Raw genomic sequence first — 16,097 nt, forward strand, 5'->3', positions numbered from 1 at the left:
ACATCTTTATACTTGGTTGTTTCCCCTACCTGTAATTCATTTTAATGTCTGTCTCCCCTGCTAGCGTGTAAGCTCCTCGAGAGCAGGTATTTTCTCTTCTTTATTGTACTCCCAAGTATTTACTACAGTGCCTTGTACAGAGTAAGCGCTTAATAAATACCATTGATGGACTCTAGTCGATCGTATTTTATTGAGTGCTTACTGTGCACTACACTAAGCACTTGGGAGAGTACACTATAACAGACCCATTCCCTGTTCACCGTGAGCTTACAGTCTAGAGGAGGAGACAGACGCTAATATAAATAAGTACATTATGGATATGTACCTAAGTGGTGTGGATCTGGGATTGGGGGAAATGAATAAAGGGAGCAAGTCAGGGTGGCACAGAAGGGAGTGGGGGAAGAGGAAAGAAGGTTTTGGGGGGAGATGTGCCTTCAAAAAGGCTTTGAACGAGGGGAAGGATAGTGTAAGATATGAAGAGAAATGGTGTTCCGGGCCAGAGGCAGGATGTGGGCGAGAGGTCGACGGCGAGCTAGACGAGATCGAGGTACAGTGAGTAGGTTGGCATCAGAGGAGCGAAGTGTGCAGGCTGGTCTGCTGTAGGAGTAGCGAGGTGAAGTTGGAGGGGGCAAGGCGACTGACTGCTTTGAAGGAGCGAGTTCGCTTCCCCAGGGAGAGTTTAGCAAAGTCATTTTAAAAGCTGTTTACATCAGGAAAAGAAAATTCCAGATGGTGGCAGCAGGGTTCTGGGAGTGTAAACGAGAAAACAAGCACCCATGTGGCGTAAACTCAACCTCCAAATCTGATTTCCCAACAACTGCTTAACTTGGATCAGCCAAAAAATGCAGCTCAAATGCCACTACTGCTGGCATATGTAAAATGCACCTACAGCTGGGATTCTTTAAATCAGTCAAGTCTTACTGAGCTCAGCTGCAAAACCAGGGTGCAGGTCCTCTTGAGTGCTGCTTGCTGGTAAATAAGAGACTGTTTATATGATGTTAATGTGAAGAGGGAAATGTTCCTTTTTTGTTGTTGTTTTAATACCACAATATTTCAATTGATGTCTTCTTTTGAACTTCTGCCTTCTTTTGAACTCTCCCAAGCACACAGTACAGCCTCAATAGGCACTCGATCAATCAATGGTATTTATTGAGTGCTTACTGTATGCAGAGCACTGTACTAAGCACTTGGGAGAGTACAATACAACAGAGTTGGTAGACATTCCCTGCCCACAACTAGTTGCTGAATTGTACTTTCCAAGCACTTCGTACGGTGCTCTGCACACAGAAAGCACTCAATAAATACAATTGAATCAATGAACAAGTTTACAATCTAGAAGGGGAGACAGACAATAAAATGAATTACAGATATGTACAAAAGTGCTGTGGGACTGAGGCGGGGGTGAATAGAAGGGACAAAAAATAGAGGGGAGCAAGGGCGAATCAGGCCATTCCATAAGCACCAGTGATTGACTGACTGAACCCAGAAAAACTGCCACTGCGGAAGAAAGCAAAGAACTAGATAATCCAACAACTGGATAGGCAGTCCCTCTATAATTGAGCTTGGACTGTGCTCTACTGTGTAGCAAAGTTTCACTTCCCTGTTTCCAATTACACACCCTTTAGGCCACCAAGCTGTATAGGGCTATTTTTTTCTTCACTCACCTAGTCCTCTCTGACCAAGGTCCCAGAGTGTATTTTTGGATTCACCTGGGAAACAGCTAAAGGAGGGGGCAGAAGTGTCATTGCCATGAGCATGGCCTCCAACCCAGCACCTATTTATCCACTCCCACTGCCAACTCATCATGGAAAAATGCCATAGTAAAGGGGCTATCACTTTCGGTGTGCAGTGGCCTGCTCTAGGTTATCTTGTCAAGGCTCTCACTCGAAATCCTGATATAGTGCAATTGTTTGTTCCTTGAGGGCAGAATTTTCAGGAAGTATCCTGAACCCTGTGGCCAGGCTGATGGATGACGACACACGCCTCAAGAAAAGTTTCGAGTGTCGTACCGACTGTATTGCACTCTCTCAAGCGCTTAGCCCAGGGCTCTGCACACAATAAGTGCTCAATAAATACCGCTGATGGATTGATCGATAAGGAGTAGACCATTTTTTTCCAGTTCAAGCCCCCTACGTTAAATGCAACACTGGGTGAAAAAGATTTTAAAAAAACAACACCCAACCCAAGGCCGTATTACAAATTGGTAATCGTGTTATCTGTGCAGGTTAAATCACACATTAACCTTGAAGGGTGGGGACGGGTGCCCCTTGGGAAATGTAAGGACCCTCATTTACACCAACTTGCAATCGCAAATCTAGGACTCCCAACCAGCTTCTCAGAGGCTATCAAGGACAAAAGGGGAGACACTTTAATCTCAAATTATAAATCCACCACGACCCCCCAAAACATGCCCAAGTGGGAAATCCTGAAACAGTCAGGGTACGATGGGGTAAGTAAAAAACAACAACGCTGAAAACACTAATTAAAAAACAAACAGTGCTTAACCAAGAAAATGTCAAAGGACCGAAGGGAAAAAAAAAAGGTAGCGATTAGTACGTTGGGTAGTATTTAGACCACTTCTTCGGGAAAGGAAGATCCGAGAAAATAAGATACGGCATTTCTGATCATATAAAATTAACTTTCAGGAGAAATTCCATTTGGAGATTTCCTAATTGTTCAAACGTTCATGCACTTCTCCGGAGTAGACAAGGAGTCCTAAAATCCGGAGCCTCCAACTAAAGTCGCAAAACTTTCCGAAGAGGCACCTGCCGAAAGCGGTGGGCTGGGAGATTGCCAGGGTCCTTTACAAATGAGCTGTAACCCGACCCCTGCCAGGGGGGTTTCTGTGCCCTCTACCCCCCCCCTCCACCCCCAAATCCCACTGCCCCATTGCCTTTCCTTGGAGAATCAATGGCCCGGGGGCCAGTCCTTTTGGGGGCTTCCTCTCCAGTTTACCCTGGCTTCAACCCCACCCGTTTATTGGCCTTTATTAATAATTATTAATAACAACGTTGGTATTTGTTAAGCTCTCACTAGGTGCCTAGCACCGTTCTAAGCGCCGGGGTAGACGCAAGGTAATCAGGTTGTCCCACATAGGGCTCACAGTCTTCATTGCCATTTTACCGATGAGGTCACTGAGGCCCAGAGAAGTTAAGTGACTTGCCCAAAGTCACACCGCTGACAATAATAATAGTAATAATGGTGGCATTTGTTAAGTGCTTACTATGTGCCAAGCACTGTTCTAAGCACTGGGGAGGATACAAGGTGATGAGGTTGTCCCACGTGGGGCTCACAATCTTAATGCGCATTTTACAGTTGAGGTCACTGAAGCCCAGAGAAGGGAAGTGACTTGCCCAAAGTCACACAGCTGACAAGGGGGGGGGAGCCGGGATTAGAACCCACGACATCTGACTCCCAAGCCCGGGCTCTTTCCAGTGAATCACGCTATAATCAGGTTGTCTCGCGTAGGGCTCCCAGTCTTCATCCCTATTTTACGAATGAGGTCACCGAGGCCCAGAGAAGTGAAGTGACTTGCCCAAGGTCACCCAGCTGACAAGCGGTGGAGGCGGAATTAGAACTCACGACCTGTGACTCCCCAGCCCGGGCTCTTTGCGCTGAGCCAGGGAGGTGGAAGACGGCGAGGAGGGGGTCCCCTCCAAGGACCTCAGTGGCAAGAGCCCTGGCTGGGGAGTCAGAGGTCGTGGGTTCTAATCCCGACTCCGCCGCTTGTCAGCTGTGTGACTGTGGACAAGTCCCTTCACTTCTCTGGGCCTCACTTCCCTCATCTGTAAAATGGGGATTGAAACTGGCAGCCCCACCTGGTAATACTAATGTTGGTATTTGTTAAGCGCTTACTATGCGCCGAGCACTGTTCCAGGCGCTGGGGTAGACACAGGGGAACCAGGTTGTCCCACGTAGGGCTCACAGGCTTAATCCCCATTTTACAGATGAGGTAACTGAGGCACGGAGAAGTTAAGTGACTTGCCCAAAGTCACACAGCTGACAAGTGGCAGAGCCGGGGTTCGAACCCATGAACTCTGACTCCAAAGCCCGGGCTCTTTCCAGTGAGCCACGCTGCTTCCCTACAATCTGATGACCCTGTATCTACCCCAGCGCTTAGGACAGTGCTTGGCACCTAGGAAGCGCTTAACAAATACCGTAATTATTGTCAGCTGTGTGACTTTGGGCAAGTCACCTCACTTCTCTGTGCCTCAGTTCCCTCCTCTGTGAAACAGGGATTGAAACTGGGAGCCCCTCCTGGGCCAGCCTAATGATCTTGTATCTCCCCCAGCGCTTAGAACAGCGCTTGGCACTTAGTAAGCGCTAAACAAATGCCGTAATTATTATTAGTACTGTCAGCTGTGCGCCCTTGGGCAAGTCACTTCACCTCCCTGTGCCTCAGTGACCTCATCTGCAAAATGGGGATGGAAACCGGGACCCCCAGGTGGGACCCCCTGATGACCCCGTCTGTCCCCCAGCGCTTAGAACAGCGCTTGGCACCTAGTAAGCAAGCGCTTCACAAATAACGTGATTATTACTATAATCATAATTAACCCCCCCGTTCAGACCGCGAGCCCGACGTGGGGCCGGGGCGGCCTCTGTTGCCGGAGCGTCCATTCGAAGCGCTTAGCAGAGCGCCCCGCACCTAGTTTAGCTCCATAAATAGTACCGAAGGAATGGAGAGTATTATAATTATGGGGGAGGGAGAGAGGGAGGGAGGGAAGGGAGGGAGAAAGCGGCCCATCCCGCAGGCAGGGGGTTGGGGTGGAGGGTGGCGGGGAGAGTGTCCACTGCCAGTGCCCCCCCTCCCCCGGCGACCTCACCTTTCGGAAATAGTGTCCCGGGTCGCTGAGGGGCCTCCGCCCTTGGGCCGGCGGGCGCACCAGGGCGTCCGTCATGTCGCTCCGGGGGCCGCCGCGGGCAACGCCGCCGACCCCCAAGCCTCGGGCCAGGGCAATGCGGCGGCCCGGACCCGACACCGCCCCAAACTCGCCCCGCCATCAGGACCCGCCCCCTCCAATCTTCGCCCCACGACACCCCCCCCCCCCAACTCCGCCAATCACCGCCCCCTGGACACGCCCCCCCGCCAATCACCACCCCTGGACACGCCCCTCCGCCAATCACCGCCCCCTGGACACGCCCCTCCGCCAATCATCACCGCCCCTGGACACGCCCCTCCGCCAATCATCACCGCCCCCTGGACACGCCCCTCCGCCAATCACCGCCCCCCCCCCGAACACGCCCCTCCGCCAAACATCACCGCCCCCTGGACACGCCCCTCCGCCAATCACCGACCCCTGGACCCGCCTCTCCTCCAATCACCGCCCCGGGACCCGCCCCTCCGCCAATCACCGCTTCCTGGCCACGCCCCTCATCCAATCACCGCCCCTGGCTACGCCCACCAGGCCAGGCCCCGCCCACGCTCAGGTTCTAGCCCTGGCCACGCCCCTCGCTCGGGCCACGCCCTCTAGACACGTCCCGCCTCCAACCCGGCCATCGGACTCGCCCCTGGCCACGCCCCCAGGTCAGGCCCCGCCCATGTCCAGGTGCTACCACCGACCCCGCCCCTCGCTCAGGCCACGCCCCCGTCCACGCCCTATAATAATGATAATATTTGTTAAGCGCTTACTCTGTGCAGAGCACTGTTCTAACCGCTGAGGTAGATACAGGGTCATCAGGTTGTCCCACGTGAAGCTCACAGTCCTCATTCCCATTTTACAGATGAGGGTACTGAGGCACAGAGTAGTTAAGTGACTTGCCCACAGTCACACAGCTGACAAGTGGCAGAGCCGGAATTCGCACCCATGACCTCTGCTTCCCAAGCCCGGGCTCTTTCCACTGAGCCGTTGTTTCTCTAGTAATGTTGGTATTTGTTTAGCGCTTACTATGTGCCAAGCACTGTTCTAAGCACTGGGGTAGATTCAAGGTCACCAGGTTGTCCCACGTGGGGCTCACCGTCTTCATCCCCATTTTACGGATGAGGTCACTGAGGCCCAGAGAAGTGAAGTGATTTGCCCAAAGTCACACAGCTGACAGGCAGTGGTGTCTGGATTAGAACCCATGACCTGTGACTCCCAAGTCCGGGCTCTTTGCACTGAGCCACGCTGGGCGCCCCCTGCCCGAGTCGCAATGAGGATGGGGAGCAAGGGGTTGGTCTCTATTGCTGGATGGTACTTTCCAAGCACTTAATACAGGGCTCTGCACACAGTAAGCGCTCAATAAATACCACTGAATGAATGACTGAATGAAAGCGGTCCACTCCAGTCACTCCCGAGGAGGGAACTGGAGGAGCTCCCACCCTCCAGGAACCTCCTGGGACCGCCAGGCAGCAAGAGCCCCATGAATTATTATTATAACTTTTGTTAAACGCTTGCTATGTGCCAAGCAAAATGTTCTAAGCGCTGGGGTAGATATGGGGTAATCAGGTTGTCCCACGCGGGGCTCACAGTTCTTAATCCCCATTTTATTCATTCATTCATTCATTCAATAGTATTTATTGAGCGCTTACTATGTGCAGAGCACTGTACTAAGCGCTTGGGATGAACAGGTCGGCAACAGATAGAGACAGTCCCTGCCGTTTGACGGGCTTACAGTCTAATCGGGGGAGAGGGACAGACAAGAACAATGGCGATAAATAGAGTCGAGGGGAAGAACATCTCGTAAAAACAATGGCAACTAAATAGAATCAAAGCGATGTACAATTCATTAACAAAATAAATAGGGCAATGGAAATATATACAGTTGAGCGGACGAGTACAGTGCTGTGGGGAGGGGAAGGGAGAGGTGGAGGAGCAGAGGGAAAGGGGGAAAAGAGGGTTTAGCTGCGGAGAGGTGAAGGGGGGGTGGTAGAGGTGAGTTTTAAGTAGGGTTTTGAAGAGGGGAAGAGAATCAGTTTGGCGGAGGTGAGGAGGGAGGGCGTTCCGGGACCGCGGGAGGACGTGGCCCAGGGGTCGACGGCGGGATAGGCGAGACCGAGGGACGGTGAGGAGGTGGGCGGCAGAGGAGCGGAGCGTGCGGTGTGGGCGGTAGAAAGAGAGAAGGGAGGAGAGGTAGGAAGGGGCAAGGTGACGGAGAGCCTTGAAGCCTAGAGTGAGGAGTTTTTGTTTGGAGTGGAGGTTGATAGGCAACCACTGGAGATTTTACAGATGAGGGGACTGAGGCCCAGAGAAGTGAAGTGATTTGCCCAAGTGATTTGCTGATTAGCAGCAGAGCGGGGATTAGAACCCATGACGTCTGATTCCCAAGCCCATGCTCTTTCCACTGAGCCACACTGCTTCTCTGGCGGGCCTCACAGCCTTAATCCCCATTTTACAGAAAATCCCCATTTTCCCTAATGGCAGCAGGGTTGTGCTCTTTCCACTAGGTAATGCTGCTCTCCCGATTTTCTGAAAGTACTTAATAACCTTAAATTTTATTTCTCCTTCCAGAAATTAAAAGTATAGAACTGTGAAATTGCATTAGGATTCAAATATAAAGTACTAATACAGATTATTTTGACAGAGGTTCTGGATATTATTGCCATAGGGTACTCATAATTACTCACCTACAAAGCATCCAGAAATTCTCCTCTGAAATCGCACCCAGTATCAGCCTGCTCTCTCTGTTTTTATTTGTATGACCAGTAAGATTTACGACATATGAAAACACGTTGTTGTTTTGTATTACACATCGAAAGCCTGGTGCTAGGTATCGTTCATTCGACAAGTATCCAAGAATAATGACTGGTTTTTTTTCGATGTTCTATTTTTAAAGCAAAAGGGAATTCCGGTTTAGAAAGAGTAAAGCTAGAGACTTGAAAAGTGATCAGGTGCAAGAAAATCCTTAGATAGATGTTTTCAACTTTTTTTTCTGAGAAAAATATTTTTTCATCTGATTCCAATTTGTGTCTTTAATGGAGGTCTTCTACCTGCCATTTTTTGGCTTAATAGGAGCACTTTTGGAATGTTTATATACACGATACACTTTGGAAAGGACTTGGGGGGCGGGAGGAGGAAAAAAATCTAGGAATGGAATTTTGGAATTTATGGGTTTGTTGACACATTGCTAACATGCTAAAGAAACTGCCCCTGCCATTCAGTTATTCATTCCATAAGTGAATCAATGTATCCATCAATCATTCCTAGGGGAGGGTGAATTGAGGCGGTGCTTCAGGCCTCACACCCTGTGGGACCCCATTTTTCCTAAAAAGTGGCAGAAACGATCCCTGTAGGACCCAATCAGCCCTGGAATCAATGGCTCCGGGGCCTTGGTTCGAAGGGGAGGAGCTGTTTAAGGGCAGAAGGGACAAGTAGTTGGGTTCTTTAAGCTTTATAATAATGTTGGTATTTGTTAATTGCTTACTTTGTGCAGAGCACTGTTCTAAGCGCTGGGGTAGATACAGGGTAATCAGGTTGTCCCACATGGGGCTCACAGTCTTCAGCCCCATTTTCCAGATGAGGGGCCCAGAGAAGTGAAGTGACTTGCCCACAGTAACACAGCTGACAAATGGCATAGCCGGGATTTGAACCTCTGACTCCCAAGCCCATGCTCTTTCCACTGAGCCACACTGCTTTATGCTGCCTACCCCAGCCAGGGGCCTTACATCCAACTGGAGATGGCCCTGACTGACCCCGCAAAGGCCCTGTTGGGCGTGTTTGCTACCCTTGTCTTTTGTTGCTCAGAGAGCTTGGTTCATGCCACCTGGGCAGTGTCTGAGGCTATTAGGTATTTTTAAAAAAGGGTCAATTTAAAGAATGAATCATTTGAACTAAACTGGAGCGGCAGCCAGCGGGCCGTGGGAGCTCCTCCACCTGAATTCCGGATCTATGGAGCACTGTTATCCTGGGCCTGCCCACCATCGCCTGGATCAAGTTCCGCCCCTCTAGACTGTAAACTCTCTCTGTGGGCAGGGAACGGGTCTACTACCTCTGCTCTGTTACATTGTGTTCTCTCAGGTGCTTAGTACAGTGCTCTGCTCACATTAAGCCCTCAATAAATATGATTGATTGATTGGGACAAGCAGCAGCAGCACTTCCAATGGCTATAAGGTTGTAAAGGTTGTGACTGTTATACTATCCCTGCTCTGCCACTTGTCAGCTGTGTGACTGTGGGCAAGTCACTTCACTTCTCTGTGCATCAGTGTCCTCATCTGTAAAATGGGGATTAAGACTGTGAGCCTCACGTGGGACAACCTGATTACCCTGTATCTACCCCAGCGCTTAGAACAGTGCTGTGCACATAGTAAGCGCTTAACAAATACCAACATTATTATTATTATTATTAGGGATGGGCCTGCTAGAGCAATGAGGAGATAAAGAGCGTGAACAATTTTCCCTCAGAGCGCTTATTGGTTTTGTTGTTGTCCTTGGTTTGTCCATGTATGGATTTTATCTGATCACATTATTCTTTTCTTGTATGTCTGTGGCCAGTTCCTCCCCTAGACTGTGTCAAAATTCCCTGAGGGTGGAGAATGTCACTGTTTTGTTGTATTGTACTTTCCCAAGCGCTTAGTACAGTGCTCTGCACACAGTAAGCGCTTAATAAGTACGATTAAATGATTGACTGACTGAATAAATGAATTCCCGGTGCATGGTACAGGGATTTGCACAAAGTAAGCATTTACAAATGCAATAATGTTAATACTAAGAATAATAATGAAATAACCTTATGTTCAAATCTTACGTAACAAGGCAGCAAGGCATAGTGGATAGAGAACGGGCCTGGGAGCCAGAAGGTCATGGGTTCTAATTCCACCTCCGCCACTTGTCTGCTGTGTGGCCTTGAGCAAGTCATTTCACTTTTCTGTGCGTCAGTTACTGCATCTGTAAAATGGGGATTAAGACTGCGAGCCCCACATGAGACAGGAACTGTATCCAACCCAATCACCTTCTATCCACCCCAGTGCTTAGTACAGTGCCTGGCACATAGTAAGCGCTTCACAAATATCACAGTTATTATTAAGTCAAATGAATGCAAGCTGAAGACTAACCCTTGGAAAGCAACTTGACCAGATGCCTGAAACTGACCTTTCAAGTTATCTGCACCATCTGTGAGATTTATTGCTCTCTGGGGGGTAAAGGCCAGGGTTAGTCCAGGTTTTAGGGTTGTGGAAAGTGCTTTGCACGTAGTAAGTGCTCAGTAAATACGATTGAATGAATTATCATATATCCTCGTGGGCTGGTCTTGTATCTGCCGAAGTGCACTGAGAGCTTGGCTCCCTCTGAATTTCCAGTTTTCCTGTGGCCCAGCATTTCATTTTCTTTATGGTATTTGTTAAGTGCTTACTATGTGTCAGTCACTGTTCTAGATTCAAGTTCATCATCAGGACACAAGTCCCTGTCCCACGAGGGGCTCACAGTCAAGTAGGATTTTACATTCATTGGTGACTAAAATACTTTGGTCATACTGTCTGGGCCAAAAGTTGACTTTCAAAGGGATCATTGATTTATGTACAAAATCACCACATCAATCAATCAATCAGAAGTATTTATTGAGCGCTTACTATGTGCCAAGCACTGCACTAAGCGATTGGGAGAGCACAGTATGACAGAATTAGCAGTCCAGGCTAAGCTACCTGTATTTTTCTCCCTTATGGCTTGCCCACCCCAAGCTGTTTCTGAGGAAGGTCTGTGGGCCTGAGCGGCCGGACCAGTGAGCTCCCTCCCCTCTTATCCCTTCCCCTTTCCTCCTCTTCCGCAATTTTCTCTTGCCCTCCCCTCCCATCCCTTCACCTTCTCTTCCCTCCTTTCCTCTTCTTCCTTCCTGTCCCTTCCCTTCCTCTTTCCCTCCCCTCACCATCTCTTCCCCTCCTCTTCCCTTCCCTCCCCTTCCTTCACCTCTTCTTCCCTTCCCTCTCATCCTTTCCTTCCCTTTCCCTCCCTTCCCTCCCCTTCCTTCACCTCCTCTTCCCATCCCTCTTCTCCCTTCCCTCTCATCCTTTCCTTCCCTTTCCCCCCCCCGCCTCTTCACTTCCTCTCTCTTCCCTTCCCCTTCCTTCACTTTCTCTCCCTTCCCCATTCCTCTCATCCCTTCCTTCCCTTTCCCTCCATTCCCTGCCTCTTCACCTCCTCTTCCCTTCCCCACCTTGCTCCTGCCTTCCCCTCCTCTTCCCCTCTCTTCCCTTCCCCTGCTCTTCCCTTTCCTTGCCCTCCCTTCCTGTCCCTTCCGCTCCTCTTTCCCTCCCCTTTCATTCATTCATTCATTCATTCATTCATTCATTCATTCATTCATTCATTCATTCATTCATATTTATTGAGCGCTTACTGTACTAAGAGCTTGGAATGAACAATTCGGCAACAGATAGAGATCATCCCTGCCCAACAACGGGCTCACAGTCTAAAACGGGGAGGGAGACAGCAAAACAAGGAGTCAGCCATCAATACCCTCAGAATAAGTAGAATCATAGATATATACACATCATTAATAAAATAGAGTAAAACTGCTTTGGGGAGGGGAAGGGGAAGAGCAGAGGGAGGGAGTAGGGGGAATGAGGAGGGAAAGGGAGGGCTCAGTCTGGGAAGGCCTCCTGGAGGCCCTCCCATCCCTTCAACTCCTCTTCCCTCTCCCTTCTCTTAAAAATAATTAATAATTATGGTATTTGTTAAGCACTTACTATGTGCCAAGCACTGTTCTAAGCACTGGGATGGATACAGGTTTGTCCCACATGGGGCTCACAGTTTTAATGCCCATTTTCCAGGTGAGGTAACTGAGGCACAGAGAAGTTAAACGACTTGCCCAAGGTCACACAGCAGACAAGTGGCAGAGTGGAGATTAGAACCTGTGTCCTCTGACTCCCAAGCCCCGGCTCCTTCCACTAAAGCCACGCTGCTTCTCTTCTTTAATTCATTCATTCACTAGTATATACTGAGCGCTTACTATGTGCAGAGCACTGTACTAAGCACTGGGAATGTACAATTCGGCAACAGATAGAGACAATCCCTGCCCAATGACGGGCTCACAGTCTAAACGGGGGAAACGGACAGTACAGCAAAACAGAACAAAACAAAAAGACATCAAGATAAATAGAATCAAAGGGATGTATACCTCATTAACAAAATGAATAGGGTCAAAATCTATACAAATGAGCACAGTGCTGAGGGGAGGGGAAGGGGGGAGAGCAGAGGGTGGAGGGGGAGCAGAGGGAAAAGGGGGGGGCTCAGTCTGGGAAGGCCTCCTGGGGGAGGTGAGCTCTCAGGAGGGCTTAGAAGAGGGGAAGAGAGTGAGTTTGGCAGACGTGAGGAGGGAGGGCATTCCAGGCCAGAGGTAGGACGTGGGCCGGGGGTCGAAGGCCCTCTCTCCTCCCTTCCCTTTCATTCATTCATTCAATAGTATTTATTGAGCACTTACTATGTGCAGAGCACTGGACTAAGCGCTTGAAATGGACAATTCGGCCACAGATAGAGACCATCCCTGCCCAATGATGGGCTCACAGTCTAATCAGGGGAGACAGACGGCCAAGCGAAACAGAACAAAACAAAAACAAGACAACATTATCACGATAAATAGAATCAAGGGGATGTACACCTCATTAACAGAATAAAGAGGGTAATAAATAATCTATACAAATGAGCACAGTGTTGAGGGGAGGAGAGAGGGAAAGAGCAGAGGGTTTGGGGGAAGGGAGGGGAGGGGGAGTAGAGGGAAAAGGGGGGCTGAGTCTGGGAAGGCCTCCTGGAGGAGGTGTGCTCTCAGTAGGGCTTTGAAGAGGGGAAGAGAGTGAGTTTGTAGGATGTGAAGAGGGAGGGCATTCCAGGCCAGAGGTAGGACATGGGCCAAGGGTTATTCATTCATTCAGTAGTATTTATTGAGCGCTTACTATGTGCAGAGCACTGTACTAAGCGCTTGGAATGGACAATTCGGCAACAGATAGAGACCGTCCCTGCCCAATGACGGGCTCACAGTCTAATCGAGTGGAGGGGGAGGGGGAGCAGAGGGAAAGTGGGGGTTGAGTCTGGGAAGGCCTCCTGGAGGAGGTGAGCTCTCAGGAGGGTTTGGAAGTGGGGAAGAGAGTGAGTTAACAATACTGTTGGTATTTGTTAAGCGCTTACTTTGTGCAGAGCACTGTTCTAAGCGCTGGGGTAGATACAGGGTCATCAGCTTGTCCCACGTGAGGCTCCCAGTCAATCCCCATTTTCCAGATGAGGTCACTGAGGCCCAGAGAAGTGAAGCGACTTGCCCACAGTCCCCCAGCTGACAAGTGGCAGAGGCAGGATTCGAACCCACGATCTCTGACTCCCAAGCCCCGGCTCTTTCCACTGAGAGGTGAGGAGGGAGGGCATTCCAGGCCAGAGGTCGATAGACGTCTGTCCTCCTTTTCAATCATTCATTCATCCATCCAATAGTATTTATTGAGCGCTTACTATGTGCAGAGCACTGCACTAAGCGCTTTCCCTCCTGCCCCTTCCCTTCCTCTTTCTCTCCCATCCCGTCCCTCGCCCGGCCCTGGGGCTGCGGCCAGCGACAAGGGCGGTATTTTGGCGGGTCCGGGCCGCCGTCCTCGGGGCGGAAGTGGCGGCGGCGGCGGCCGGGGAGGCGAGCAAGAAGACAAGATGGCCGACTCCGACGGCCATAGCGACAGCGACAGCGACAGCGACGAGGGCCTGGCCGTCTATGGGACCAGTTTGGAGCCCTTGGAGGAAGGTAGGAGGAGGAGGACGACGACGATCGCAGGGCGGGCGAGAGGGGCAGCGGCGGAAGCCGAGCAGCCGCCTGGATAATAAGAAGGGCGGCATTTGGGAAGCAGCGGGGCTCGGTGGAAAGAGCCCGGGCTGGGGAGTCAGAGGTCATGGGTGCGAATCCCGCCGCTGCCACCTGTCAGCTGGGGGACTGTGGGCACGTCACTTCACTGGGCCTCAGTGACCTCATCTGGAAAATGGGGATTAACTGTGAGCCTCACGAGGGACAACCTGATTCCCCTGTAAATCTCCCTCAGCGCGTAGAACAGTGCTCTGCACATAGTAAACGCTTAACAAATACCAACATGATTATTATTATCAAACCTGATTCCCCTGTATCTCCCCCAGCGCTTAGAACAGGGCTCTGCACATAGTGGACGCTTAACAAATACCAACATTAATATTATTATTATTATGAAACTTGAGTCCCCTGTATTTCCCCCAGCGCTTAGAACAGTGCTCTGCACATAGTAAACGTTTAACAAATACCAACATTAATATTATTATTATTATTATTAAACTTGAGTCCTCTGTATTTCCCCCAGCGCTTAGACCAGTGCTCTGCACATAGTAAACGCTTAACAAATACCAACATTAATATTATTATTAAACATGAGTCCCCTGTATTTCCCCCAGCGCTTAGACCAGTGCTCTGCACATAGTAAACGCTTAACAAATACCAACATTAATATTATTATTAAACATGAGTCCCCTGTATTTCCCCCAGCGCTTAGAACAGGGCTCTGCACATAGTGGGCGCTTAACAAATTCCAACATTATTATTATTATTATGAAACTTGATTCCTTGTATTTCCCCCAGCGCTTAGAACAGTGCTCTGCACATAGTAAACGCTTAACAAATTCCAACATTATTATTATTATTATGAAACTTGAGTCCCCTGTATTTCCCCCAGCGCTTAGAACAGTGCTCTGCACATAGTAAACGCTTAACAAATACCAACATTATTATTATTATTAAACTTGATTCCCCTGTATTTCCCCCAGTGCTTAGAACAGTGCTATGCACATAGTAAATGCTTAACAAATGCCAACATTATCATTATTAATAAACTTGATTCCCCTGTATTTCCCCCAGCGCTTAGAACAGTGCTCTGCACATAGCGCTCAACAAATACCAACATTATTATTAGTAAGTGCTTAACAAATGCCAACATTGTTGTTATTATTAAACCTGATTCCCCTGTATCTTCCCCAGCACTTAGAACAGTGCTCTGCACATAGTAAGCACTTTACAAATACCAACATTATCATTATTATTATTATTAATAAACCTGATTCCCCTATATCTCCCCCAGCGCTTAGAACAGTGCTCTGCACATAGTAAGCGCTTAACATTATTATTATGATTAAGCGCTTACTATGTGCGAAGCACCACCCTAATTGCTGGGGAGGATACAAGGTGGTGAGGTTCTCCCATGTGGGGCTCGCAGTCTTCATCCCCATTTTACAGTTGAGGTCACTGAGGCCCAGAGAAGTGAAGTGACCAAAGTCACACAGCTAAGTGGCAGAGGCAGGATTAGAACCCATGACCTGGGACTCCCTAGCCCGGGCTCCTGCCACTGAGCCAGGGCTGTAATCAAGGAGGAGGAGGAGGAGGGTGGCCCACCAGTCACGGGACTACCTCTCTGGGCACCTCTTTTGCTCAATTATTATGACTGTACTTATTATCATTAGTAGCGTGGCTCAGTGGAATGAGCGCGGGCTTGGGAGTCAGAGGTCATGAGTTCTAATTCCGGCTCCACCACTAGTCAGCAGCGTGGCGCAGTGGAAAGAGCACAGGCTTTGGAGTCAGGGATCATGAGTTCGAATCCAAGCTCTGCCACTTGTCAGCTGTGTGATTGTGGGCAAGTCACTTAACTTCTCTGTGCCTCAGTTACCTCATCTGTAAAATGGGGATTAAGACTGTGAGCTCCACGTGGGACAACCTGATTCCCCTGTGTTTACCCCAGCGCTTAGAACAGTGCTCTGCACATAGTAAGCGCTTAACAAATACCAACATTATTATTAGTCAGCTGTGTGACCTTGGGCAAGTCACTTAACTTCTCTGTGCCTCAGTTACCTCATCTGTCAAATGGGGATTAAAAAACTGTGAGCCCCACGTGGGACAACCTGATCACCTTGTATCCCCCAGCGCTTAGAACAGTGCTTTGCACATAGTAAGCGCTTAACAAATACTACAATTTATTCTTATTTATTTTAGTAGGCTGATAGACCGAAAGTTCGTTGTGTTCTCTGCTTCTTGTGATAGTGTCCACTACCAAGCGCTTAGTACAGTGCTTTGCACGCAGTAAGTGCTCAGTAAATACGATGGTCAAGTCACTTCACTTAACTTCTCTGGGCCTCGGTTCCCTCATCTGCAAAATGGGGTGCCTGTTCTCCCTCCTACTTAGACGGTGGGCCCCATGTGGGACCTGATTATCTTGT

General features: G+C 49.4%; 2 protein-coding genes across 4 annotated transcripts in view; one reads left to right on the plus strand and one right to left on the minus strand.

Moving 5' to 3' along the window:
* Positions 1–4,999, minus strand: part of RHPN2 (rhophilin Rho GTPase binding protein 2) — a 59,902-nt gene extending 54,903 nt beyond the window's left edge. Inside the window, exon 1 of the mRNA XM_029074867.2 lies at positions 4,824–4,999. Within this exon, the coding sequence (XP_028930700.1) occupies positions 4,824–4,898 (75 nt within the window). The 5' untranslated portion in view covers positions 4,899–4,999. The remainder of the gene's footprint in view (positions 1–4,823) is intronic.
* Positions 5,000–13,511: 8,512 nt separating this feature from the next.
* The window catches only part of GPATCH1 (G-patch domain containing 1), a 34,190-nt gene continuing 31,604 nt past the window's right edge, over positions 13,512–16,097 (plus strand). For all 3 annotated transcript variants that reach the window (XR_486585.3, XM_007671495.2, XM_007671496.2), the window contains exon 1: positions 13,512–13,617. Coding sequence is in view for 2 of the 3 variants with exons in the window: in XM_007671495.2 (XP_007669685.2) it covers positions 13,527–13,617 (91 nt within the window). In the remaining variant the exon portion in view is untranslated. The remainder of the gene's footprint in view (positions 13,618–16,097) is intronic.

The sequence above is a fragment of the Ornithorhynchus anatinus genome, chromosome 11, assembly GCF_004115215.2.
Source record: "Ornithorhynchus anatinus isolate Pmale09 chromosome 11, mOrnAna1.pri.v4, whole genome shotgun sequence".
NCBI lineage: Eukaryota > Metazoa > Chordata > Mammalia > Monotremata > Ornithorhynchidae > Ornithorhynchus > Ornithorhynchus anatinus.